Raw genomic sequence first — 26,455 nt, forward strand, 5'->3', positions numbered from 1 at the left:
AGAGAGAGCAGCAGGCTGTACAGTCAGTGCGTCTCATGTCTGTGAGCAGAAAGATCAGTAGCGTGAAGAGGCTCAGCTCAGGAACTGAAGTCAGTGGAATCACCAGAGCATTCTGGGAATTCTACAGCGTCCGCGGAGCAGAACCCCCCCAGAGAGGCTGCAACGCACATCATCCTAAAACATTTACACACCTCCGAGGACGCACTGAGAGCACTGAGAAAACACATGTCAGTTTGTCAAGAGAGAGAGAGAGAGAGAGTGAGATGTTCTGGGAAAACTGGGATTTTCTTTGTCTGAAGAACCTGACTCCCAAGAAGTCAACACATTTTGAGGAATAACTTTTCTGCGGACTAAACACGGAGGAAGAGGAGTGTATTTGTCTTCAGCCGTGCACGTTGTAAAACTGACCTCCGGGACTTGCACCTTGCTCTGTGTGTGTGTGTGTGTGTGTGTGTGTGTGTGTGTGTGTGTGTGTGTGTGTGTGTGTGTGTGTGTGTGTGTGTATGTGTGTGTGTGTGTGTGTGTGTGTGTGTGCGCACGAGTGAGAGAGAGAGAGAAAGTGACGGATGAAAGAACGGATGAAAGAGTGAGAAACAAGAGAGAGGTAGACAGACAGCATCTGAGAAAGAGCTGAGGTAGTCAGCAGAGTGTGAGTGTGTGTGCGTGCGAGTGTGCGAGTGTGTGTGTGTGTGTGTGTGTGTGTGTGTGTGTGTGTGTGTGTGTGTGTGTGTGTGTGTGGGGTGTCACAGCGCTGTCAAAATCCATCATGCTGATGATCCGTAACCATCGACCACAAGCACTCCCTCACAGGTGCTGGCATGAGACCAACGGGCACGGAAATTATGCCACCTGAGGATATACCCACACACACACGCGCACACACACACACACACACACACACACACACACACACACACACACACACACACACACACACACACACACACACACACACACACACACACACACACACTAAGTAGCTATGTCCTCCCTCAGTGGTGACTCATTAAGTGCTCTCCGGTAAGAGAAGACATTTCCAACGGAGATGATTGCAGCTTGTGACAGAGACCCTGTTGTGATGTGCTCTCCCTCTGGCCGACCTGAAACGGAGTTGATTGTTCTAGCATCTGACTTCCACCACGGCTGAGATCTAAGCTGAGACAATCGGGGAAAGTCTGTTCCTTCACTTCTTCTGGATTCCGTAGAAGATGAGAGGATTTCTTTTTTCTTGTTTTGTTGGTTTTGCAAGGGGACCTAAGAGCAGACTAAAATGTGAGTTTTTAATTGTTTCAGTAAACTGGCTTGGAATGTATTCATTTTTAACACAAGTGAAAGCTATATGACCTTTCTGTGTTGTGGTCTATTCTATGCTATATAGACTATTCTAGGTTACCCATCTGTCAAGCTTTAGACTTTCAACATACTGATACTGTTGTGGTCAGTGTCTCAGGAGGGCGAAGTGGATGTGTCATTTACAGCGATTTACATCTAATTATTTTTTATACCATTGATCCATGGACAGAATTGAGCAGTCAGCACTATCATAGCATATCCATTAAAAAATAATGAACTCATTTCAACTATGATAGTTTACTCTATTTCATTGATCAGGTTTTTAAGGATATTCACTTTCATATTATCTCATCTTTCACTCACCAGGTGACTTGCCAGGGGCATTTGCTTTTTAAAGCAAAAAAAAAAACCTGACATGATGAACCTGCGTGGTGGGAATGTCTCTGAGGTGATCTCCACCGCTGTCAGAGCTGTTGCCATTCTGCCCGTCGTCGAAGCCAAAACCTGGTCACCTCGCGGATATGACGACGAGGCAGCGCTACGGAGCGACAGGCTCCTCAATGTTTCCAGTCTGTGCTACGACAGGAATGACCTCGTTCGTGGCCCCGTTGACCCTGCTGAGTTTGGAAACTGGTCTCGCTACAATATCGGAGCCGGTTACGCCAGCGAGGGGGAAGGCGTGCGCTCCCCCGGGTGGCCCAAAACCACGGCGGCGGAAAAGAACTGGGCGGCGCTGCTGATCCTGCTGGTCATCGCCGTCACCGTGACGGGAAACATCCTGGTCATCTTGGCTGTGTCTCTCGAGAAGAAGCTTCAGAATGCCACCAACTACTTCCTGATGTCGCTGGCCGCCGCGGACATGCTCCTCGGGATCCTGGTCATGCCGATCTCCATGGTCACCATCCTCTACGGTAAGTGAGGCCCTCAATGTCGCTAAGCGTGATGTATGCTAGCTTCCGCCGTGGACTGAAGACTCCACCTAAACCAATGACCATACATGAAGCTATAGCATTTTTAGGTTTTAGAAGTTTTTTATTGATTAGGTGCGTGGTCCACCTACAGTATGTTATTGTTTTTCTAGATTGATATTCCTATGCCTTGTTATATTGTTGTTGATGTACTGACATATTATCTTGCTTATTATATTGATGTATACCTGTTTATTGTAAGTCGCTTTGGATTAAAAGCGTAAAAATGCCTACATTGTAAATTGTATGCGGGCGGCATTGGCTCAGGGATAGAGAAACCGTCATTAGAACACGGAGGGTCCCCGAAGGGTTCCCAGTTTGAATCCGGGCTCCCCCAGAGTTAGTGTCGATCTGTCGAAGAGTCCTTGAGCAAGACTCTGAACCCCTAGTTGCCTTCCATGGTTTCCTCTGCCATCGGTGTATGAATGTGTGTGTGAATGGGTGAATGTAATGCACAATCTATGTAAAGCGCCTTGGATAAAGGCGCCATACAAATGCACCATTTACTATTTATGTTCACTTTGGTTGATAACATATACAGTGTTTTAAGGAATCGTTATGCTTACGTGGTGTCACACACTGACATTCAGAGAGATTTACAAGATCATGCAATCGCAATGTTGTGATGCATTGTGAGTTTGTAGATCGTCTATATTCCTCACTGGAGCTTGACTGAGCTTCAGTGATGAAATCACACCAACTGTTACCCTGTTACTAGAGCAACCTCGCTGTTACCATAGGATTAGTCTTGCGTAGCCAGACAACAATCTCCGAATGCTATATACTGTAGTCTGGAACTACAACTCCTGAATGGCGAGTAATGGAAGCTGGCATTTCCGTTCATGAAAATATATTTTAAAATGTCATTTCTGATAAGCAGCAAGCTAAATATGCTTAGATGATTTTTATTTATATTAGGATAAATGCGCGCAATGTTAAAAATGAAACGGAAGTGGCGAGGAGGCTTCACTTCCGCTTTAACCGGGCACTGATCATATGAACTTCCGTCCCCCAGACTGTATGACGGGAGTATTTGCAAATCGCAGAGTCAACAGTCTGGCCACGCGAGACTACCATAGGATCCACCCTGTTACCATAGCATCCACTCTGCTACTATAACATCCACCCTGTTACCACAGCATCTGTGCAGGCACTGAGTTGCCTAATGGGTCACTTTAGCCCCTTTTCGACTGCAGCTTTAGCACCACATGACACTACACCTCACCACAAAAAAATATCTACATTTTCCATTACACAAAAGTACGTACCCCTATAGGTAAGAAACAAATTGACCCTTTTAACTGTGATATTAATACAATATAAATTTGTATTACAACTCTCCTAATTATAATACACTATAATGGATTATAACTGTGATTATAATACACTATAAAGTATGAATGTATTACTATGATAACTATAATACACTATAATAGATGATAATAGTGGTTATAACACAACAGAATCTATTATCATGTATTACAACTATATCCTGGAGGTCTAAATGAAAGGTCAGTGAGTGATCAGTCATTATGAAGTGTTTGGCCTCTCTTACTCTGGATTGGATATTTTATAGTACCACGTTTAGTACCACTTTCACACCACTCTACCCAGGTCCTTGTAGTGGAAAACCTGGCACAAGTGGGCGGTGTGGAGTGGTGTGGTGTGGTGTTGGGCCATGTCAGTGGAAAAGGGGCTTTTGTCAACCCTCACGAGCCTCAAGGTGTCGCTGTTTTTCCTTTTGTTCAATTGTTGTCTACAAGAAATGCTCTCCTAGCAATGAAAATAGCCGATCTACAACATCAACAGCGTAAATGTTCTTAAGGTTACCAGAGCAGGTTCCAAATTAGTTTCTGAGAACCTTATCTGAAACCGAGCCATAGGCTACAATATGGAAGCAAATCCAGAACCAGTGACTTATTGCGACCGTCAGGGAGCAGTTTACTATGAAAACCTCCACCGGCCGCAACCAGTGACTTATTGCGACCGTCAGGGAGCAGTTTACTACCAGTAAGACTCCACAAATAGGCCAAAAGTTTGTTTTACCAATTATTACACTCTATGTGAACATTTACATCAACAAATCCCAAGTACTATGCAGAACGACCCATTTCAAGTTTTTAATGTACAACAATATTTAGAAAATAGATCTACAAGCTCACAATGCTACGCATTGTCCTCGTCCCTTATATTCCCATAGGTTATATGGAGATCTCAGTGTTTGTCAGTCCTTGTTCATGTATGCCCATATATGGACATCTCTATATCTACTGTAACAGTCCTTGTCCCTTTATGCCCATAGATGGAGATCTCTTAACTGTAAGTCCTTGTCCCTTTTATGCCCATATATGGATATTCCTGATGTCATCAGTATATGAACATATATGGGCTTTCTGATATGCCCATATATGGAGATCTCTTAACTGTAAGCCCTTGTCCCTTTTATGCCCATATATGGATATCCCTGATGTCATCCGTATATGCCCATATATGGGCTTTCTAATATGCCCATATATGGAGATCTCTGTATCTCCATATATGGGTATAAAAGGATACTTCAGGTCTGACATCAGGTTTGTTTATATTGGGTTGCTAGTTTGACCTCACAAACTCCATGGGCCATCTGACCTAGAAATCTATATTTGGGCATAGATGACTCATCGTGACCTCATCATGATTTCAATCGCTATAAAAGGACTCTCAGTGACATACACTCTCCACAGATAAAGCAGTCAACCAGCCTACCAGTCAACCCATTCTTTGATTACTTTGTACAACTAGATTAACTTTTCAATGGCATCCCCACTGGAATTGACCGAAATGTACGACAGACAATGCCGGTCTTATATAGGGGTCATTTGTGTACGGTGTGATGTCATACTGATGTCAGCAGTGTGATGTCATACTGATGCGGAGATATGAGCAGGGCAAAGGTGTGACGTGTGACGTGTGACTCAGGGACGGACGGCCGGTGGAGGTTTTTGCGACCGTCAGGGAGCAGTTTACTATGAAAACCTCCACCGGCCGTCCGTCCGTCGGTCGGTCACACGTCACACGTCACACCTTTGCCCTGCTCATATCTCCGCATCAGTATATAGGGCTTGTTTGTTTATTGTATGACATCACGCCACATCATCAGCTGTGGACTCTGTGATGTCATCGTATCGCATCAGTATATAGGGCTTGTTTGTTTATTGTATGACATCACGCCACATCATCAGCTGTGGACTCTGTGATGTCATCGTATCTCCATATATGGCCATCTCCGTATATGGAGATATAAGTCGTCCATGCCCAAGTATGGGCTGGTGAGGTCAGACTTTGTGTGATGCGTAGGTTATCTCCATGGAGATTCAACATTCCAGGCAATGCTCTCTTCCCTGGTGAGAATTGCCCCTTTATATAGGGCTTGTTTGTGTATTGTATGACATCACGCCACATCATCAGCTGTGGACTCTGTGATGTCATCGTATCTCCATATATGGCCATCTCCGTATATGGAGATATAAGTCGTCCATGCCCAAGTATGGGCTGGTGAGGTCAGACTTTGTGTGATGCGTAGGTTATCTCCATATATGGAGATTCAACATTCCAGGTGTAACTATGGCTGCCCGTATGACGTGAGAGGTGGAGGTTGTGATATTTGTGGAGATCGTCCGTCCGTCCGTCCGTCCGTCCGTCCGTCCGTCCGTCCGTCCGTCACACGTCACACCTTTGTTTGTGTACGGTGTGATGTCATATATCTTCAGTATGACATCAGACCACATGTGTACACAAACCTTTGTGTACGTTGCTGTGGCAACAGTCTGTTGTTGCTGGTCTGTTAGTGTACGTTAGCAACCACCTTAGCAACCATGGTTTTACCCTAGCAACCAACTGTTTACCCTAGCAACCAACTGTTTACCATAGCAACCATGTTTTTTTACCCTAGCAACCAACTGGGCATAAAAGGGATTCTGTTAGGGATCTCCATATATGGGCATAAAAGGGATTCTGTTAGGGATCTCCATATATGGGCATAAAAGGGATTCTGTTAGCTGTTAGTGATCTCCATATATGGGCATAAAAGGGATGCTGTTAGGGATCTCCATATATGGGCATAAAAGGGATTCTGTTAGGGATCTCCATATATGGGCATGAAAGGGATTATGTTAGGGATCTCCATATATGGGCATAAAAGGGATTGTATCCCAGATGATGCCCTGTACTTGGGATTTGTTGATGTAAATGTTCACATAGAGTGTAATAATTGGTAAAACAAACTTTTGGCCTATTTGTGGAGATAAGCGACCAACGGTCGCTTATCTCCCGATTAGGGAGTCTTACTGGTCTCCCGATTAGGGAGTCTTACTGGTCTCCCGATTAGTGAGTCTTACTGGTGATACTAAACTGCGACCTTACGGTCGCAATGAAAACCTCCACCGGCCGTCCGTCCGTCACACGTCACACGTCACACCTTTGCCCTGCTCATATCTCCGCATCAGTATGACATCACACCACATGTGTACACAAACCTTTGTGTACGTTGCTGTGGCAACAGTCTGTTGTTGCTGGTTTGTTAGTGTACGTTAGCAACCACCTTAGCAACCATGGTTTTACCCTAGCAACCAACTGTTTACCCTAGCAACCAACTGTTTACCATAGCAACCATGTTTTTTTACCCTAGCAACCAACTGTTTACCATAGCAACCAGATACGCAGAGCAGGGATCTCCATATATGGGCATAAACAGGTGACATCACACTGATGTCAGATACTCAGAGCAGGGATTTCTCCATAATATATGGGCATAAAAGGGATTCTGTTAGGGATCTCCATATATGGGCATAAAAGGGATTCTGTTAGGGATCTCCATATATGGGCATACAAGTTATTCTGTTAGGGATCTCCATATATGGGCATAAAAGGGATTCTGTTAGGGATCTCCATATATGGGCATACAAGGGATTCTGTTAGGGATCTCCATATATGGGCATAAAAGGGATTCTGTTAGGGATCTCCATATATGGGCATAAAAGGGATTCTGTTAGGGATCTCCATATATGGGCATAAAAGGGATTCTGTTAGGGATCTCCATATATGGGCATAAAAGGGATTCTGTTAGGGATCTCCATATATGGGCATAAAAGGGATTCTGTTAGCTGTTAGTGATCTCCATATATGGGCATAAAAGGGATGCTGTTAGGGATCTCCATATATGGGCATAAAAGGGATTCTGTTAGGGATCTCCATATATGGGCATGAAAGGGATTCTGTTAGGGATCTCCATATATGGGCATAAAAGGGATGGTATCCCAGATGATGCCCTGTTAGGAGATCCACACTAACAGAATCCATATATGGTCCTACCGACAGCTGCTATAAGCCAACCCTGGCGATAAGGTCTGAGTCGAAGAAATGCTTCTTTCCTGGCAAGAATTGCCCCTTTATACTGTAGGGCTCGTTTGTGTATTGTATGACATCACGCCACATCATCGGCTGAGGACTGTGTGATGTCATCATATCTCCATATATGGAGACATAAGTTGCTCATGCCCAAATATGGGCTGGTGAGGTCAGACTTAGTGTGATGCGTAGGTTATCTCCATATATGGAGATTCAACTTCAATGAGTAACCATGGCAAACTGTCAACTGCCCGTATGTCTTGATAATTGGTAAAACAAACTTTTGGCCTATTTGTGGAGATAAGCGACCAACGGTCGCTTATCTCCCGATTAGGGAGTCTTACAGTTCTTGTAGTTGCAGAGAGTGATAATGCTTCGGACACGAGGACATGTTTCACGAGTAGTAGATCAGCTCCCGCTCAGCTTTTACTCAAGCAGCAGCCATCCACAGACAGTGATTGTGTGAGTCATATCATCTGGATCGTAGAAGGATTAGTGACCTGATCTGTACAGCGACTTAAACCAGCTGCTGACTGAAACTGAGAGTGACTTGAATACAATTTAGGCCGTAGTGTTTCAGGCAGAAGAGCAGGGACAAAACAAAAGTGCACCGGGCGACTATATGCAACTATCAATTATCTTCTTAGCAGTTATTCTATTGATTACTTTTTTGATCAATCAAATAATGGTGAAGTGTGTGGAGCTTATTTGGGATAATTGATCAGATTGTTTTGTATCGACAAATCAACACAATAAATTATACTTTAGCAATTTACCTTCCGCTCAAAAAAATAAGAAAATAAGGAGAAAGAAATTGTACCTAGAATTAACTGGATTATTTTTGGATTCATAGAGGACAGAGTACAGCAACTGGCAATGGGCAATGTCTTCAAGATACAGTACTCACAGTATCAGCGATCAAAATGTGGAACGTCCTACCACCAGTCATCAAATTTTGCTACTCCCTATCCTCTTTGGAAAGGACCATAAAAGAGCCCCTGACTGGAAAATACAACAGGAACTAGGAAGATAAGTCTAGCTTGCCAGAGAATATACCGTCAACCACATTTGAATTTATCAGTGGTCTGTCCTGATTATGAATTGAATACATATGACCACAATAGAAACAAGTTTTTTCTTGTGTTATCCTTTTAGTATTCCTTGCGTAATTGTACTATATATATCTTTTTTTTCCAACATTTTATCCCATGATTTTGAAACCCATTTTTCTCCCAGTGCTGCTCTCCCACTGCCAACCTGGAGAGGGCCCCGAACTGAGCTCATGCTTCCTTCAGTGCATGAGGAGTGAGCAGGCTGCTTCTTTTCACCTGTAGGGGAAGTATTCGCACATCCACTAGATTCAGGTGCAGGTGCGTAGGACTGTGAATTCTGAAGAAATCATGAAACTATATTTCATGAACAAAAACTCCCGCACTCTGCTCTTGCTCAGCTGCTCATCTTTATTTTAGTTGACAGACGTTTCGGTCCCCCTGGACCTTCTTCAAAAGACACTTTTGAAGAAGGAGCAAGAGCAGAGTGCGGGAGTTTTTGTTCATGAAATATAGTTTCATGCTTCTTTTCACCTGACAGGGGGGAGCTTCCCTGGTTGGACATAGCGCATGGAAGGAACACGTTATTCCAACCAGTTCCTTTCCCCTCTATTAGGCGCCAGGGGGATGTTTTTTGTGAGGGTACCTACCCTAGGGGACACGGGGAGAACATGCAAACTCCACACAGAAAGGCCCTTTTGCCAACCCCACCTAGGGTGTGGGCACTGATGACATGGAGGAGAGAACATGCCCCCAGCACCCACAGCGTCCCCCGGCAGGAATCGAATCCAGGACCTTCTAGCTGTGAGGCGACAGCGCTACCAACTGTGCCACCATGCCCCCCAAGGCCTAATTGTACTTGTGACATGATGAATTACTTCAAGGATGAAATGAAATACCTCTGCGTTAACTCCGTAGAATTAACACTGGAATGGAAAAAAGACGGTAATAGTGGATAGTGGAAGACATGAGGAATTATTAATAGTTAATCACTCATACTGTGAGTCTGTGACAAGAAGATGTGTCTTTTAGTGGAACATGTGCCTCTGCCATTCAAGGACGTGCAGAGAATGATAGAGAGGCAGGGGCTGAAATTTCTAAAAGGGCCTTTTGGTGAAAATATTGAAAATAGCAGACCTCCAAGCTCATGTGTCGCGCTGCGACATGTTGTGAGCTTGGAGGTCTGCTATTTTCCGGTGCTTGATACCACACTGAACTAAGCATAATCAAGTCAATACTGGAGATGTGGCGTAACAGCATGGATTTCTACACAGAGAGGGCAATTCTTTCAACATAAGAAGCTGCATTCAAGTTCAGGAGAGTTTGGACAAGGAAATTCTATTGAAAGCTGCCTTCAGGTATGGCATGGAAAGAGGGGCATTTGCATTTCCTTCACCATAGTGAAAACTGCATTCATGGTCTGGAGAGGGCACTTTTTTTACAGATGGATAAAAGGGCAGCCCCCTTTGATGTCTATGTGTGCACGTGCCTGCTGCTGCCAAAGCGCCTCCGCCAGTCATATGGTTTCCACTGCTCTGTCTCTGTCTCTCTCCTCCTGCATGTACAAGCTATACTTTCCATTGTCTTCCACCGTTTTTCCGTTTCCACTACTCTTCATACTTGCTCTCCCCCCTCTTGGCATCTGTTGTAAATGTCACAAGCCATTGCTCTCATAAGGAGCATAACGCTCCAAGAAGAAGAGAGCTCATTTGCATGAGAACGAGTGTGTCAAATTAGTCTGAATGAGGAGCGCAGCCAGAGGAACGGCCCCCAACGCTTATTGGACAGCCCCCCGCCCCCCGCCTCGCCCCTCGCCCCTTCCTCTTTAATGAGGAAACAGTGGAACTCATTAGGCAGACCGATGTCAAACATGAGCTCTCCTCAGTACACTTCAGTGTCGCTACCCTGACACAGCGTACTTGCGAGTGCAGTGAGTGCATCTGCAGTCAGATTGCGACGTTACCTCACCGGAGCGAAACCAACAATATGCCCATGTCGGCGGCATCAAGCACTGTTAAGGAATGAGACCACCAACTGGTCACACGCGAGGTTAAAGACGAGGTTAGGGATGACATCACACAACCCCCCAACATTTTGCCTGGTTCCAGATGCCAGCCAGAGAATTCAGTAATTCACACTCTTTTTGTGATTATGCCGAAATTATTGGACATTTGGGGATTTTTGGAATTATTGATCGTACATCGTACAGTGGGTCAAATTATCGTACAAATACGATAATTATCATGCATCTGGCAACACTACACCGGAGTGTCCCTGTCCCATTTTTTTTCCAGCTGCGTTGGCTTTTTTGTGACCTTTATTGTGAAAATCAGGCTATGGCATCTATCATCTACAGTAAATGCAATGTCACTGCCTTGTGTCGGAAGCTATGAATCACACAGGTGAATGAAATTAAATCATGATTCATGATTATTCACAGGGGCTTGCTGATGTAATCACGCATTACGTTTGTCAGGAACCAATTCAAATTTGACTTAAAATTAGGTACTTTTGACAAGAAAAGAAATGCGCATTAAAAAAAGAAAATCCACTTTTATTTTGCATCTATTGTTAATTACAGTATCTCCATTATGACCAGGGGTATGCTCCAAAAAATGAGAAAAACCTATTTGTGAGCGTGGCTGAATGATCCTACATCTGGCTTTCTGTATGTATGTCTGACTGTATGTACATCGCACACATCACTTTGCAGGACATTTTGTGCATGTATAATTGTATATAAAGGCACAGCTCAATTCACACTGGGTGGGATTTTTCATTTCAGCTTAAACGTCTTCTGAATGATGATGAGTCTCTCATACAAGGACACAAAGGCAGCATACTTTGCAATCCCTCTAATTATATACCCTCTGATTCCCCTCATCTTTGGCTCCATTTCAGAACTCATTACCGTCGTGAAATGTCAAATTAAAAGTGGGAAATGGCCTAACTCACTGATCTTAAAATAAGTCATCCTTACACAGCTAGTTCTTTTAACTGCAATTTTCAAAATTCAAAATAACTTCCTTCTTCTATAGCCCCCAACATCCGACAAATTATGGAACAGATTGTCTCTCTTTTGGGTAGGCCTATAATGCATGAAAATGTGATCACATGAATTCATTCTTATTATTGCAACGCATATCATCATAAAGTAGAGCCAACAAAAATGTGCTTGTACTGTACCTCTTCAAACAGTGTAAAGATCCATTCAAACTGAACACCAGCGGTGGAAAAAGTACTCACATTTTGTACTTAAGTAAAAGTATCAATACTGCACTGTAGATGTACTCCGTTACAAGTAAAAGTCCAGAATTCAAAATGTACTTGAGTTAAAGTATGAAAGCATTGGCATCAAAATGTACTTAAAGTACCAAAAGTAAAAGTACAAAATGTTTGAAAATAGCTTATCTACAAGCTCACAACGCGTCGCACCCCTAGGTATGAAATGGGGCAAAAGTATTTAAGTATGTTTTATAATATTATAATTTATGTCTGCAAAGTAACTAGTAACTAAAGTTTTCAAATAATTGTAGTAGATGTAGTGGAGTAGAAGTAAAAGTATTGGAAATTGGAAATACTCAAGTAAAGTACAAATACTTCAAAAGTGTATCTAAGTACAGTACTTAAGTAAATGTACTTAGTTACTTTACATCACTGCTGAACACTATAACTATAACTATAAGAGTGGAGTGGATGGCAGAGTTCACAACGACTATAAAGAAATACAATGGTTGAACGATAATGTTGCATTTACTGTAGCACCTTTGTCCAAGGCGATGCCAGTGGTGATGCCAGTGCTGATGCCAGTGGTGATGCCAGTGGTGAGTGCACCTCGTGGCACACTCTGCTGGCGCAAAATGCAAGTTGGCACCTCGACAGAGTGCAGTTAGTGTGGTTGCACAGCAGGGCAACACAATAGTACTAGTGCTACTTTATTTCTTTCTTTCTAGATAAACTTTTAGCCAATGAGGAAGCAGCATTCTCTGTGATGTCACCATTATAGAGGATTGGTCGAGCTTCACGTGACATTCTGGCGATCCAGACTATAAATAGGAAACCACACTCGCAATTTCCCAGAATTGCATCTTTTTCTAGTAATTTTTTATAGTGCTTAGTGTGAATGGCAACTGTCCCTAAACCACCTTGTTTTTTCTCTCTTTGGCCAGATTAGCTAAAGTGAAGCATTCATTCACCAGTGTGTGTGTGTGTGTGTGTGTGTGTGTGTGTGTGTGTGTGTGTGTGTGTGTGTGTGTGTGTGTGTGTGTGTGTGTGTGTGTGTGTGTGTGTGTGTGTGTGCGCGTGCGTGCGTGCGTGCAAGTTTATTTAGAACAAAGCTCTGGGAGAACATATAACACTAAAATCCTCCATGTTTATTCATTTATAACTCAGAGTGTACAAAGCTAATCCAATGGAGCCCTTTAGAAGGAACCTGTGTGTGGTAGAGCAGTGGTTCTCAACCTGTGGGTCGGGACCCACAGGGGGTCCCCAAATTATTTTGGGGGGTCCCCAGATGATTAACTTAATGTGCAACATTGTTTTCTCTCTCAACAGTAAACACACCAACATAAAGTTTAAGTGTATAGAGGGTACCTGCACATTTCTAAAGTGACAATAACAAGGACTTTTCAATACCTCTAAAATGACAAATTAAACGTTGGTCAAATTGTCAGAAATTGTGAAAAAAGCCGATCTACATGTAGATCGCCTATTTTCACAATAGAACCGTCTTCATAGATTCATTATCATAGACTATAATCTGTTTTGTGTAAATTCATGTTTCTTTTTTGTTTTGTTTATTTCAGTCATTTAACCACTTAAACACGCTATTTTGGCTAAAGTTCATCTCAGAATAGGCATAATAGGGTTAATGTAAAAAAATATATAATAATACAAAAAATCCTATCAAAGTTTTGGAGGCCCCCCTGTTGTAACTCTCAAGACCCTCTGTTGAACACCCCTGATTTAGACCATGGTGTCACGTAGGAGTAGGACACCTACTGGTTGACAAGCAGTACTGCCTGATGTTCTCTCCTGGCCAAACTGGGATTCCTTGTTGTATGAATGGTAGAAACTGTGGTCTCATGTGGGAGGCAAGGGTTCGAATCCAAGTTTGAAACTGAAACATGAAACTTATGGATTGATTGCCTCTTTAGATAGAGGCCCCCGTGGTTCACAACCTGTGGGTCAGGACCCCAGGTGTCCCCACATGATTTTTCTTGGTTGATTTTCTATTATTGTCAAATAATATGAGAAAGCCGCTCAGCCGGCTCTACAAGCTCAAAACACCTTGCAGTGCGAGGCGTTGTGAGCTTGTAGCTCTGCTATTTTCACAATATTTATCTGTGGAACAGAGTTAGTTGTTTTTTGTTTTATCTATGCAATTTAAACTATGACTAAACTAAACTAAATGAAATGTAATGCCTCAACTCAATTCCAAGTGCTTATTAGGGTGGGGGCCAGGCCAGGCGGTCCCCAGTTAAAATATGATTCTTTTGGGGGATTCACGTCCTGAAAAGGTTGAGATCCACGCCCTAACCCTAAAGCTGGTTGCACACTGCTGCGTTTTTTCGTTGCGTTTTGGAAACCAAAATCCGCAAAAAAAGGGCAAGGAGAGAGAGAGCAAAGGACCCAGTGGTGACAGTTGTGAAAATCAGAAAAAATCAAGCCTGGTCTGAAAATAAATACAAAACGGGCGGCAGTGTGCAAACATGATTGACATAATTTGAGGTTTATTATTTTATTCACGTGCTCCGAAATTCGCCCCTATATTCGGGCTGGAAAAAAAACGCAGCAGTGCGTGCAACAACCTGCCTAATTTAGGCTCTGTCACGTGCATGTACGTTTTGAGCTTGTAGGTTTGTGTGCAAAACTGTCGTTAAGATGGAGCATAAACAAGGCTTATCCACCCTCCCACCACAGTCTCCCGCCTACACTGCCAAAACTCAAGTTAACCTATAGACGCCTCTCATCTGTCAATCACTTCAGTCACCACTCGCCTGTCAAGTCATTGTTGGTGTACCTCTCTGAGGGTGGTATGACGGGAGAAACAAACACCCGTGTTGCCTTTCAAAGCGCTCTGTTTGTTGTTTGCTGGGACACAGCGGTGTGGTTTGAGGCAAGGCCGTGGCTAGGCCTGTGTTCTGTTTTCTGTGTTCTGTTTCATGTTTGGATTCCTCCTCTGTGGTTTGTTCCCAGAGCAAGTCCATAACAGTCCCGCTTGGAGCTGCTCTGTGCGTTAATTTAACTCTGGGAGTGTAACTATGGCGTAGGACAGTGGTTCTTAACCTTTTCAGGCCGCGACGCCACAAATAATCATATTTTAACTGGGGACACCCCCACCCTGACGAGCACTAAGAGTTGAGACATTACATTTTGTATAACACAGTAAAAATGTGAAAGAGTTTCAAACACAGTGAAAATAGATTATCTACATGCTCACAGCTCACAACGCCTCGCAAATTTCTGCCTCTAATATTTGACAATTTGACCAATATTTAATTTGTCATTTTGGAGGTATTAAAAAGTCCTTAAATTGTCACTTTTGGGCAGATACCCCTCTATACACTTAACTTTTATGTTGGTTTGTTTACTGTTGAGTGAGGAAACAATGGTGCACATTAAGTTAATCATCTGGGGACCCCCTAAAATAATTAGGGGGCCCCCCTGGGGGTCCCGACCCACAGGTTGAGAACCTCTGGCATAGGAAACCTTAATGGCTTAAAAACCCATGTGACATCAGAGAGCGCATGGCAAATATAAGATAGCAAAAATAAATGAATCAGACGCCCAAGCTGGACCGGGCCATGACATGAGGTAATTACAGTTACAAATCCTCTGAGGCAGGATATTTTTATTGAGACTTATAGACTTATAATAAACTTTTAATAACTCTTGCTGTGTGCTCAAAGTCAAAGTGGAGTCTTATGTAACACCACGAAACTCCCGAGAGGCTGCAAGCCACCCCGAGAAAAAAAAATCACTAATTCCTCTGGCGAGGACAGGCAAGGAGAGGATTGAGACAGTTTGGGAATTAGAGACGTTGAGTGTGCATGCGTGAGAGCGGACATTCTTTGTTGAGTGAGTGCATGAGTGAGACAGAGAGGGGGAAAAGAAAGCATGTGAGACAGAAAGGGAGAAGGAGAGTGTTGCACAGAGATGTATAGCCTTAGGCTGGAACATGCGCACTCCGGTCAACCCCTCAAAGTAAAAACCTGCAATGGGTTTGAAATGTGAGAGTCTTTGTGACTCCAATCAGCCCAGACACCTTGAGTGCAGCAAAGTTTCAAACTTTTTACTTTATTTTATTAGGAGTATAGCCAATTATACCCCCCCCCCCCCCCCCTTTCTCCCCAATTCAATCCTCCTCAGTAATTTCTTACTTGCTCACCTGTCATTGAGGAGCACCCACCGGGAAGACACATGAGAACTCTATCACAGAGTAAAAGTAATATAAACCAGTAAGACTCCCTAATCAGGAGATAAGCGACCGTCAGGTCGCAGTGTGATTTTAGGGCAAAATGTGTAGGAGCAGTGTCCAAAAATGTGGTTGAAAGAATCTGCCTGATGGTGGCGCTATATGGGACAGCCATATTGATGAGATGAGTGTAGACATACTGTGTACCGATACAAAAATTATCTATAATTATTTTTTTTCATTGAGCCGGCCCTAACTGGGCTCTAACTGGTTGGGCCCGAGGCCCGGCCTGGCCCGACTAATTAGCATACATTTTAGGCCCTTCCCTACCCTAAATGCCGGGTCGTGTTCGGGTATGGTCGGGTTCGGGCAGAATTTGAGAACTCTAGTACGGAGTACCTGCAATGACAAAGATCCGCCCAGCTTCCCAACCCAGAACACGGGCCAACTGTGTTCGTGTGATAGCTTCAAACAATTTGTACATATGCACGTGCACGTGTGTGCGTGGATGTTTGCATACAGGATACGTATAACAATATGCCCAAATTAGGGATGGTTGGAAGTTGGAAGTGGTTTCATCAGCACTTGGTTGCTGACCCTCAGAGACAAACAGAACTGCAACCAAACCATGGTGAGCACATGCTCTAATATTAAAAACACATTGGATTTCCTGATCTCGTTATCTCCCGTTGCATTCTGGGAATTGGAGTGTTTCTCTTCAGCCACGGCTGCCCCAGACATGGATAAAAGGGCAGGGGCTCAAGCCCCCGGTGCACCCATTTGATGTCTATGTGTGCACGTGCCTGTTATACAGTATGACAGTCCTTGGCCTATAGTTTGAAATAAAAATCACATGACAAGCCTACGTGGCATCATGCTCTTACAAATAAATATAAATATGTGTCTGGTTCTTCTCAGTTTCTTTATCAGGGACCAAAATACTCAAATCAATCAGAAAGTTGTCGCACCTAGATTCATAAAGATGTGTATTGTAGACAGGCAGACAACCATGCTTGGATTTCGCCCCCTTTGGGTTGAAAGTCAGCATTGTGCTCATCCATTTAGTGTTCATCTGTGTGTGACAGTCTTTTCGCTTTATGTTGTAATGAGAGCACACAAAGGGCATGCTGCACAAAATCAAGGCAGCGGGTGAGCAGACAGGCGGTAAAAGGAAGCCATTGAAATTAACATCCATCGTCAGAAAATTACGACACACACACAGACACAAACAAAGGCTTACAAAATTAACCATTGATGGTCCAGGGACCCTGGGCCAGCACATAGCCAGACAACTAATCTGAGTTCCCAGAATTTCTTTTTTTTTTTCACCACTGGGGGGTGAAAAAATATGAGAAGGGCATCAATATAATGATATGATATCCCTGTCCAGGAAGTTGTCCCAGGCTCAGAATCTGGGCTGGGAGAATACAGGATGTAGAGCCCTGTGCAAACCTTCAAAGCATTCAGAAAATAAAAACCAAACAACACTACAACAATCTGCAGCCCATGTACCGAGGCGAATCCTTCCAGACTACCATACAGCAGGTCTCGATAGAGACAACAGACAGAGAGCCGTGATAGAAACACAGAATAGAAGTTACTGTTCTCCAGAGGTGTGGTTCACAGAGAGGTGAATTGAGCAGCGGTCATAATTAATCTACAAGGTCACAACATGTGACAACAGGTTGTTGTGAGCTTTTAGATCTGCTATTTTCACAGAAGTTTCACTGAATGTTACCTATTAACACCAGACATTGCTGGTTAATTAATTATTGCATACATGTAATTGTTAGGAACTCTTGTCAGCTAAACTAATGCTGTATCTACTTGCAATCATGGGTTCGAACAACACATTCTCACCCTCAAGCCATCAAGCATGTGACCAAATGAGACCAATACGGCACTATTTGATGTTTCAGGGGAAGTGATGAATGCCGATTCTGTCACTATCGGGACATAACTCGGACGGCGCTGAGCTGGATGAATCGGATGTTCGACTCGCTCAGCAAATGCAGTGCTTCTCAACCTGAGGGCAACCTGAGGGCATCGCTAAATAATTTAGAGAGCTTACCAGATGCTTTTCTGAATATGCTCAAGAAAGAAAAATGCAAATATTTTTTCCTGTGTTCTTAACATTTCAGTAAAAGCGATTAATTGGTAGGTAACATTTTTGGAGGAAGTGAGAGCAAGGAAATGTGTATGCGTGTGTGTGTGTGTGTGTGTGTGTGTGTGTGTGTGTGTGTGTGTGTGTGTGTGTGTGTGTGTGTGTGTGTGTGTGTGTGTGTGGCGTGCGTGCGTGCGTGCGTGCGTGCGTGCGTGCGTGCGTGCGTGCGTGCGACCGTGCGTGTGTGTGTGTGTGTGTGTGTGTGTGTGTGTGTGTGTGTGTGTGTGTCCTCACTGAGACAGAACATTCACACTGGCTTTGCGCTCCCTGCAGCACAGTGGAGATTTACTCATCCCTTTGCCCCATAAACTTAACTTGCTCCAAGAAAGTTCAAGAAACTTGATGACAACAGTGAAAAGTTAATCCATGAAAGGAAACTGTCGCAATACATGAAACGGTGGCTCTCAACAGCCTGTGGACGGTGGATGGAAAGGTGTGATGGATGCATATAGATAGTAAGATAAGTTGAGGGGTGATAGTAACCTATCACCCCTCAACTTCGACGTCCTGCAAGTGACGTCCCCCAAAGTGGGGGGAACAGGAGCCACCACAATATCACCTACATTGTATTCAATTGATCATCCCCAATGTGGCTCTGCCTCTGACACACAAAGCTTAACATCAGTGAAAACTGAAAAGGTATTACACCAAATATCCAAATCACATCGATAAATCAGTGGAGTTTATTATGGACTCTATCCCACACAAGTGTGCTCAGTGTGTGTATGATGTTTGGTGAGTCAACTTGTTAAGGAGGTGGATCGCGAGCCATGGCCAAGTCATTTTGGGGGGTCCCCAGCCAAAAGGATTGAGAACCACTGGCCTAATGGTTCGCTCTGTGGTATCTCACATTCATCCACACGGTCGTTCCCCCTGCCATTCTCATCGGACTTTACAGATTCTGCAGGAATTTACGAATGCTTGTCTTTTCTTTTTTCATTTCTCGCTCTGCCAAGTGCCAACAGATACTCAGTTATATGAGTTATATAAGCTTGTCAGGCATGGAAAAAGCTATTTTAACGATGAAATTCACCCACATAAGATGTAACATCAATAGGAAATTGCCTATTGACTGGAGAACTGGCTGCCCCACTTTTCTAGTCAATAGTCATTTGAAAGGATTTTCACCCTTCTGCAAATGGCAGATTCTCATAGGACTGCTTTCTCTGATGATGTAATTGTAATATTTTTGGTAGAGTTTAATTATTTTTCTAAATCAGTGCCTCTCTACTCCAATTTAAGGGGACCAGGGTAGTTAAGGTTTCTTTTTAAGTTTGTTAAGTTTCAGCCCTGAGAAGGTAGATTGAGTAATAGAATAACAGAATTTAACCTTGCAGAAGACATTTATTTTATCTTTGTACTGTAGTATTCCACCGAGCATAAATTAGGAATAATAAGATGGACTAAGTTTTGTGAAGTCAACGGTTATGATGGATCCATAGCATTGTTCTGTTCCTCATTAGCTGTATATACAGTGTGTGTGTGGACAGGATCTGTGCTGAGCTTTGCTTTGTGTCTCCATTTATTAGCCAGCCAGTGGACAGCCTCATTATTTGGAAATAATGAGCCCAGTCCATTCACCTTGGCTTTATGCATTTCGCTTCAAACAGCACAACACACAACTGACAGCTTCATCTGTTTATGTAATAGATACAAATTGAACATTTACTGTATGGTTTAGAGTGAATACAGTGCACCAATGTGCCATATGCTGTATATCCATATAAAATGTATTTAGAAATAACAGGCATTGGAACAAAGTATGGAGAAAGTGGATACTCTTCTATTACAGGGGTCTTCAACGTTTTAGACCAAGGACCACTTAGTTGAGAGAGAGATGAAGCAGGGACCCCCACAACCTTTTCATAGATTTCATATAGTTTCATCATTTGACAGCACAATCATCCGTGTATTTTGGATTCATGTACGTTTCTGTTTTCACTTGACATTTAACCACTTAAACTGTCAATACTTAATGAACTTGACCTTTCACTCTGTACCCTCTACACCAAACCTCTTTGCCGAAAATAACCAATCTAGCGAGTGTGAGGCGTTGTAAGCTTGTAGATCTGCTATTTTTGGCTAAAGTTCTCAGAATATGGCCGCTAGGGTTCAAGTGGTAATTATAAAAAAGGAGAAAAAAAATTCTATCACACAAAGATTTGAAGGACCCCTTGTAGTAACTCTAAGGAACCCCTAGGGGTTCCGGGCGGACCCCCTGTTGAAGATCGTTGATATATTATATTCATTTTTGTTCTTTGATGCCCTTCTCTGTAATGTTCCTTGCTATTTGAAATTCAAAGTTACTATAGGCTTACAGTAAAGAAATTAAACTTTTATGGGGCATAAAAGTGAATAACAGAAAGAGGATATACTGTAGGTTGTGCTGTGACTTTCATGCAATAATAATTGATCAATTAAAGATCAGGAAGACCAACTACAACCACCATAGTTACTGTATTGTGGGTTTTATTGTATTAACGTGCTTTACCACAGATGGTTATACAATAATGTATTATTCACAAGAATTATTTATTGATTACAGCTTTGGTTTTAAGATATATTTCTCCATGTTCACATACATTCTAGAATGGAAAATATCTGAAATAGACACGTGTGCACGTACTGTACGTGTGGCACACACACACAGGATTTTATAAATGCAATTTCTTGACATTTTAACCCTAACCTTCATGCCTGCGCCATACTTAGTTTCACACTGATGTCGAGCAGCTAAAATAGCAGATCTACAAGCTCACAATGCGAGATGTATAAATCAGACATAACTCCAACCCAAAATCTAAAATAAATAAAACAAAGTGTGTCATTTTTATCATCTACCCAGGCTTTTGGGAACACCCGGGACAGTTTTTAAGTTGCTCGCTTCAGAATTTAGATATTTGATATTAATTTTATCAGACACACCCCCTTCCTATATGCAAACCCATTTTAACCATGATAGATTCATCGAAAACACCTGTCCTTGGTTCTAGTGACTCATACTGTCCTCCTAATACGTGAGGGGCCGTGTTTAAAAAAAAAGTTAAATAACCCTTTAAGGTGTTTTTACATTTTGATTTTAGTTATAGAGGACAATTATAATGTACAGTATTAAGGCAAATAAGCTTATCTGCCAGGGATCGTTTTAAATGCTAAAAACAATGTTGTAGTTGTTATTATTTTCGCTATAAAACATCAATTTGGGAAATTGTCCTTACAATATCTATTTCTCAGATTCTATTACACTTGGGGGGACATTTGGCCCACACAAGTAGGCTATAGTAACACACGCACGCAGGCACGCACGCACGCATGCACGCATTTTAATTATTTATTTGAATCCACAAATTACAATTAATTTGCAGGGAAATAAATATTAACGGGTTTGATAGTTCATGGAAAGAAGAAGATGTTCATGGACACTTAAAGATGCACATAGTACCTTCTCCTCCACATAGACAAGCTACAACTAGCTATAACTGCTGAAACAGAGCAATATTTAGCGAGTTGTTTGGCCTTGCTCTTTGACATGCTGGCACTTGTTAGGCCACTCGTGGTACATTTATGTACATGGTCCAGGCTTCCAAATATGAGTATTGAGAATCGACATCTATAACCAAGGTCTGCTATGATTCCAAGCAATGGTTGGTACTTGGAAAGCCTGGTCCATGTACGCATGCACACGCACACACACACACACACACACACACACACACACACACACACACACACACACACACACACACACACACACACACACACACACACACACACACACACACACTCTTCAGGAAAAGCTCAGAGCTTGAAGTGAACAGCTATGATGTGATGGTGACTAATGGTGCGATGCGTGGTGTCCAGATAGACGCACCGTCTCCACGGAGACGAGGATGTTTTGGAGCGTGTCACCAGTGGAGGGATGCTGTTACCATGGGTGATGCCCAGAATGCATCTAGACTAGGAACCCATGTTGAAGTGAACCCATGAGGGTTATAACTAGGCATGGAGTTCGAAACAAGGGTCCGCTACAAACTTGATAACACATTTATTGAGTTTATTGAGGCTTATCAAGCTTGTTATCGAGCATGTAGCGGCCCATGTCATGTTTAAACAATCAAGACAAAAGGCGATCAAGACATGATTACAATTACTATTCATAATACAAAGCCATTTAACTCTTATTGCATACTAATGAATGATTGTTTTAATGATATTTAATGATAATATTTGTTACTTTTGTCAACTGTCATCTTCATAGATAGTTGTCAGCCACAAACTCACAGTCACAACAACTGGCTAATAAAAACAGATTGAGAGACGACAGAATTTGTCGCCTGACGTCTTTCCACAAAATATTAGAAAACGCTCAATAGTGGGCTCGATAAAAGCCGGGCTCAATAAGCAGGATCGAGGTGCTCATTATCAATAAAAATTAACAAGCTCCATCCTTACTTATAACCACATGAACCCCGGCGTCCCTATTCATCTGAAATGGCAGATCCATAAGCTGTGAGTGCTTTGTAGACTTTGGTGGAGATCTGGTGTAGAGAGACAAGACATTAATTAGCATATAGAGCCCTGGGGGACCCCATATGTTTTAAAATGTTAACCACCTATATATAAGCCTTATTTTAGGTTAACCATCATCGCATCACGTTGTGAGTTTGAGTTTATAGAATCAATTTTCTGATACTGCATCGTCTATTTCTCACTTCTTGAGAGCAATGCTTAGTTGTAAATGACACTTTGTTTACATGGCTGTCATGTTGGATATGGCACAAATTCACGCAAGGTGGTCTGAGCCTTTGATTAGACATCTGTTTGTTATAGTCTGTTATCAAGAAATAACACACACCACTGATTTCAGCGATCGACCAATCAGAATCAAGCATTCAACCAAGCTGAGTAAATATTGCTGTCCAATGTGGAGAGATAGATATGCCTACATTTTAAAGCTATGGTTGTCCAATGTGGGAGGAACAGATATTGCTTGAGGTTGAGTGTTTTAGGTTACAAGCTAAGAAATTCACATATTAGACATGCTATGCGTGTTGCACTCTCCCCTTGAAGATGGAACTTGACAGCAGGACCTAAAGGCAGACTTATGAGCTTAAACTTGAGCCTAAAGAATCCCATGGATGGATTCCCACAAGACGGAATTTAAAAACATGTTAAATGAATAGGCGCACCATGAGCTGTCTCAAAATGCGCAAATGGTCCAACCCATACACTATGTTAGCGTTTTTCACAGTGCATGTACTTGTACATCCATGAAAGTAAACATCTTGAATTGAAGAAGACCAAATATAGTCCACTGGGGGACCCTGGTCAAAGAAGTGTATAGGGATTTCTTTATTGTATTTTATTATTTAGCTATCTATCAGGGACAGTGCTCATTAACACATAGGGTGCCCAAGATTATTCAAGATTTGGAAATCCGCCATGTTACCTCTTTCTGCAGCTCCAGGGAAAAAGTAATCTGTGTAAATGTAATCCGAGTATGTCTGGGATTTTTTCACAATAGTATTTTCTTTCGCTCAGAACAGAAAAATAACTATCGTGGCCATCAGTGCTTTTGTAATGGCTGGTAGAGAAGGCCGCGTTTTAAACATGAACGTGATTTAAAAGTTAGATTCTTGATAATATGGTGTGCACGATGCGGCCACATGGTGGTTTCTTTTAGCAGATTGTCGTCTCAGTTGCAGCCTTTGAAAACGCAGCCTCCAGCTGCGTAAAATTCTACGGCCAGCCCACACTCTTCTGCACTGCACTCATGCTCATAATATACAAGGGCCAGAGGGTGACAGATGATATATAATGCTACTGTACATGACTCGTTGAAACATCTGGACAGGGTTGCAGTTGTCATAAATCCTTGTACGTGTTTCGAGTCAGTACTAAAGTGCATTCTTCACACTATGATAGTGTAGGACATAAATAACGTCTTGCTCTCGCTTCCAGTAAGGCCAGTTGAGGGAGTGGACATTAAACTGAGGCAATGGTAAGACATGACCGGTGAGAGAAATGAAGTGGAGTTTCATCAAGAAATCGTTTTATATAATGGAAGGATTAGCCTATACAGGAACTAACTGTAGAACATAAAAGGTAGCGGAGAATTAAATAGATATTCATCAAACACTCTTTTGCCAGAGTAAGGGGTTCTTCAAACTTTCATCTAAATTGAGCATTTTAAAATGATGTGTTCTAAATGAAAGTGGAGTTTGGCAGCAATCTCAGAGACACCAAAGAGGTCATGCTAGCTAGCATACACAAGTGTGGATAACGAGAGGCTTTAGAATGACATATTTTAAATCAAAACAGCCTAATAAGCTTTATGGATCATTAAATATAAACATGAAGAAGGATTGTTACCAGTTAATTAATGTCAGTCACTGTCTCACTCAGTTCGACCCTTCTAGAACGACAACAGTACGTCAGCCATAGTACAAATTGTACAGTTATATTTGTATAATTAAATAAGAAGAGGAGATCCGAGCACTCAAAAAAGTATGGAGGAGCAGTTCTTGCCCTGATGAAGACCCACGGTAGAAACATGTTGGTTTTATAGAATAACAATTGTTTTAACTTTAACTCTTTTACTGCCACAGAATTTAACAAAAAGCTTCATCCACTGCCAGCTAAATTTGAGAATTGTCGCTCATCTTTGAAGGCCTACTGGAGAAAATTGGCTTTGACTATAAAGACAACAATTATATGGCAACGAAGAATAGAATGTCTACTTTGCAACAGAAAAAGATTTCGTGTTTTTATCATGTTCTATTCATTAGCTAGAAGCTGCTGAATATGGCCTAAAAAACAGCTCTTTGAGAACATAAAGCTGAGAAAAATGCATTTTTGTGAAGAAGACATTTTCAGGCAGAAATCTCTCTTTAGCCTTTTATTGTTGGCTTCAGTAACATCACACCTATGATCAGTGGTTGTTTACAAACAAATTCAAAAAAATAAAAACAAGAAAAAGTGTTTTTTTACACACTTTTAGTGTGTAAGAGCAGTAAGAGCAGTGCAGAACATTGACACAGTGACATGAGATTCAGCCTGAATCCTGCTTCAGCTTTCAGGGTTCTCTTTATCTCACACTTTTTAGGTTGAAGTACAGTACAAATGATTGTCTAGTTTTACGGGGGGTGGGCTGTAAGGTCGCAAGTGAATGACCTAGCTTTTCATTCAGCCTGCACAGGGCCTGGGGCTCCATTCTGTTTCACTACAGCCAGGCTCCTCCGGAAGGGCTACACCGAGTCTGCTGAACTCTGCACCCCTACCACGTACACAAGCCTATGGTCGATCTGTAAATTATACAAATACATAATTACTATAAAATACATGAAAAATAGTACACCTCCAAGCTCACAACGCGTCACAGCAGAATGGGTGGAGGTTGGGGGCCTAATATTTTCATCAAAAGGCTGTTTTAGAAATTCTCTAACATTCTATGCACTTCACTGCTTACCACACAAATATATATATAAACTATATATATAGTAATTATGTAAAAACAGCATTCATGGTCTGGAGAGGGCACTTTTTACAGATGGATAAAAGGGCAGGGGCTCCAGCCCCCTTTGATGTCTATGTGAGCATGTGTCTGGTGCTAAGTCTGCTTTACAGAAAAAAGGTTTTTGTTCTTTACCTATCCTTGTCCTTGGACGACTACGATGTGGCAATGAAGAAGTAGGCTCATCATCGTCGACTCATCATCTAAAATCATAGCCAGGAAATTATCAAAAGGTTTATATGTAAACAAATCAATTTACAATTTTGACATTTAGCAAATGACTTACAATAAGTTCATATGTAATACATAAAATGCAGATATAGTAAATAGTTACCATGCATTTACTGTCACAGTGAAATGCCCTTTATACCCTGTATGTATAATATATAAAATGTCACAATGCAACATAGCTCTGTTTACACAAAGCTGTACTCCCTCCAACTGTATATATGTTCCCCATTTTCAACAGTTTTTATTTGTAACACTTGCTTTGGCAATGTAAACGTATGTTTTCTCATGCCAATAAAGCTCCTTTGAATTGAACTGAAAAGCTACATCATCAGCTACTGATGATGATGATGATGATGATGACGATAAAAAGAAACCTCTCCCTCTCTCACACACACACGCATTGTACGCACGCACACACAAACTAAGCCAATAAAT

General features: G+C 42.2%; 1 protein-coding gene across 1 annotated transcript in view; it reads left to right on the plus strand.

Annotated features, from left to right (window-relative positions):
* Nucleotides 1–1,711: 1,711 nt before the first annotated feature.
* htr2aa (5-hydroxytryptamine (serotonin) receptor 2A-a) overlaps nucleotides 1,712–26,455 on the plus strand; it is a gene marked incomplete at both ends in the record, with an annotated part of 54,940 nt that continues 30,196 nt past the window's right edge. Inside the window, one exon of the mRNA XM_080752727.1 lies at nucleotides 1,712–2,204. Within this exon, the coding sequence (XP_080608853.1) occupies nucleotides 1,712–2,204 (493 nt within the window). The remainder of the gene's footprint in view (nucleotides 2,205–26,455) is intronic.

Source organism: Nannobrachium achirus (genome assembly GCF_963921795.1).
Source record: "Nannobrachium achirus genome assembly, chromosome: 22".
Taxonomy (NCBI): domain Eukaryota; kingdom Metazoa; phylum Chordata; class Actinopteri; order Myctophiformes; family Myctophidae; genus Nannobrachium; species Nannobrachium achirus.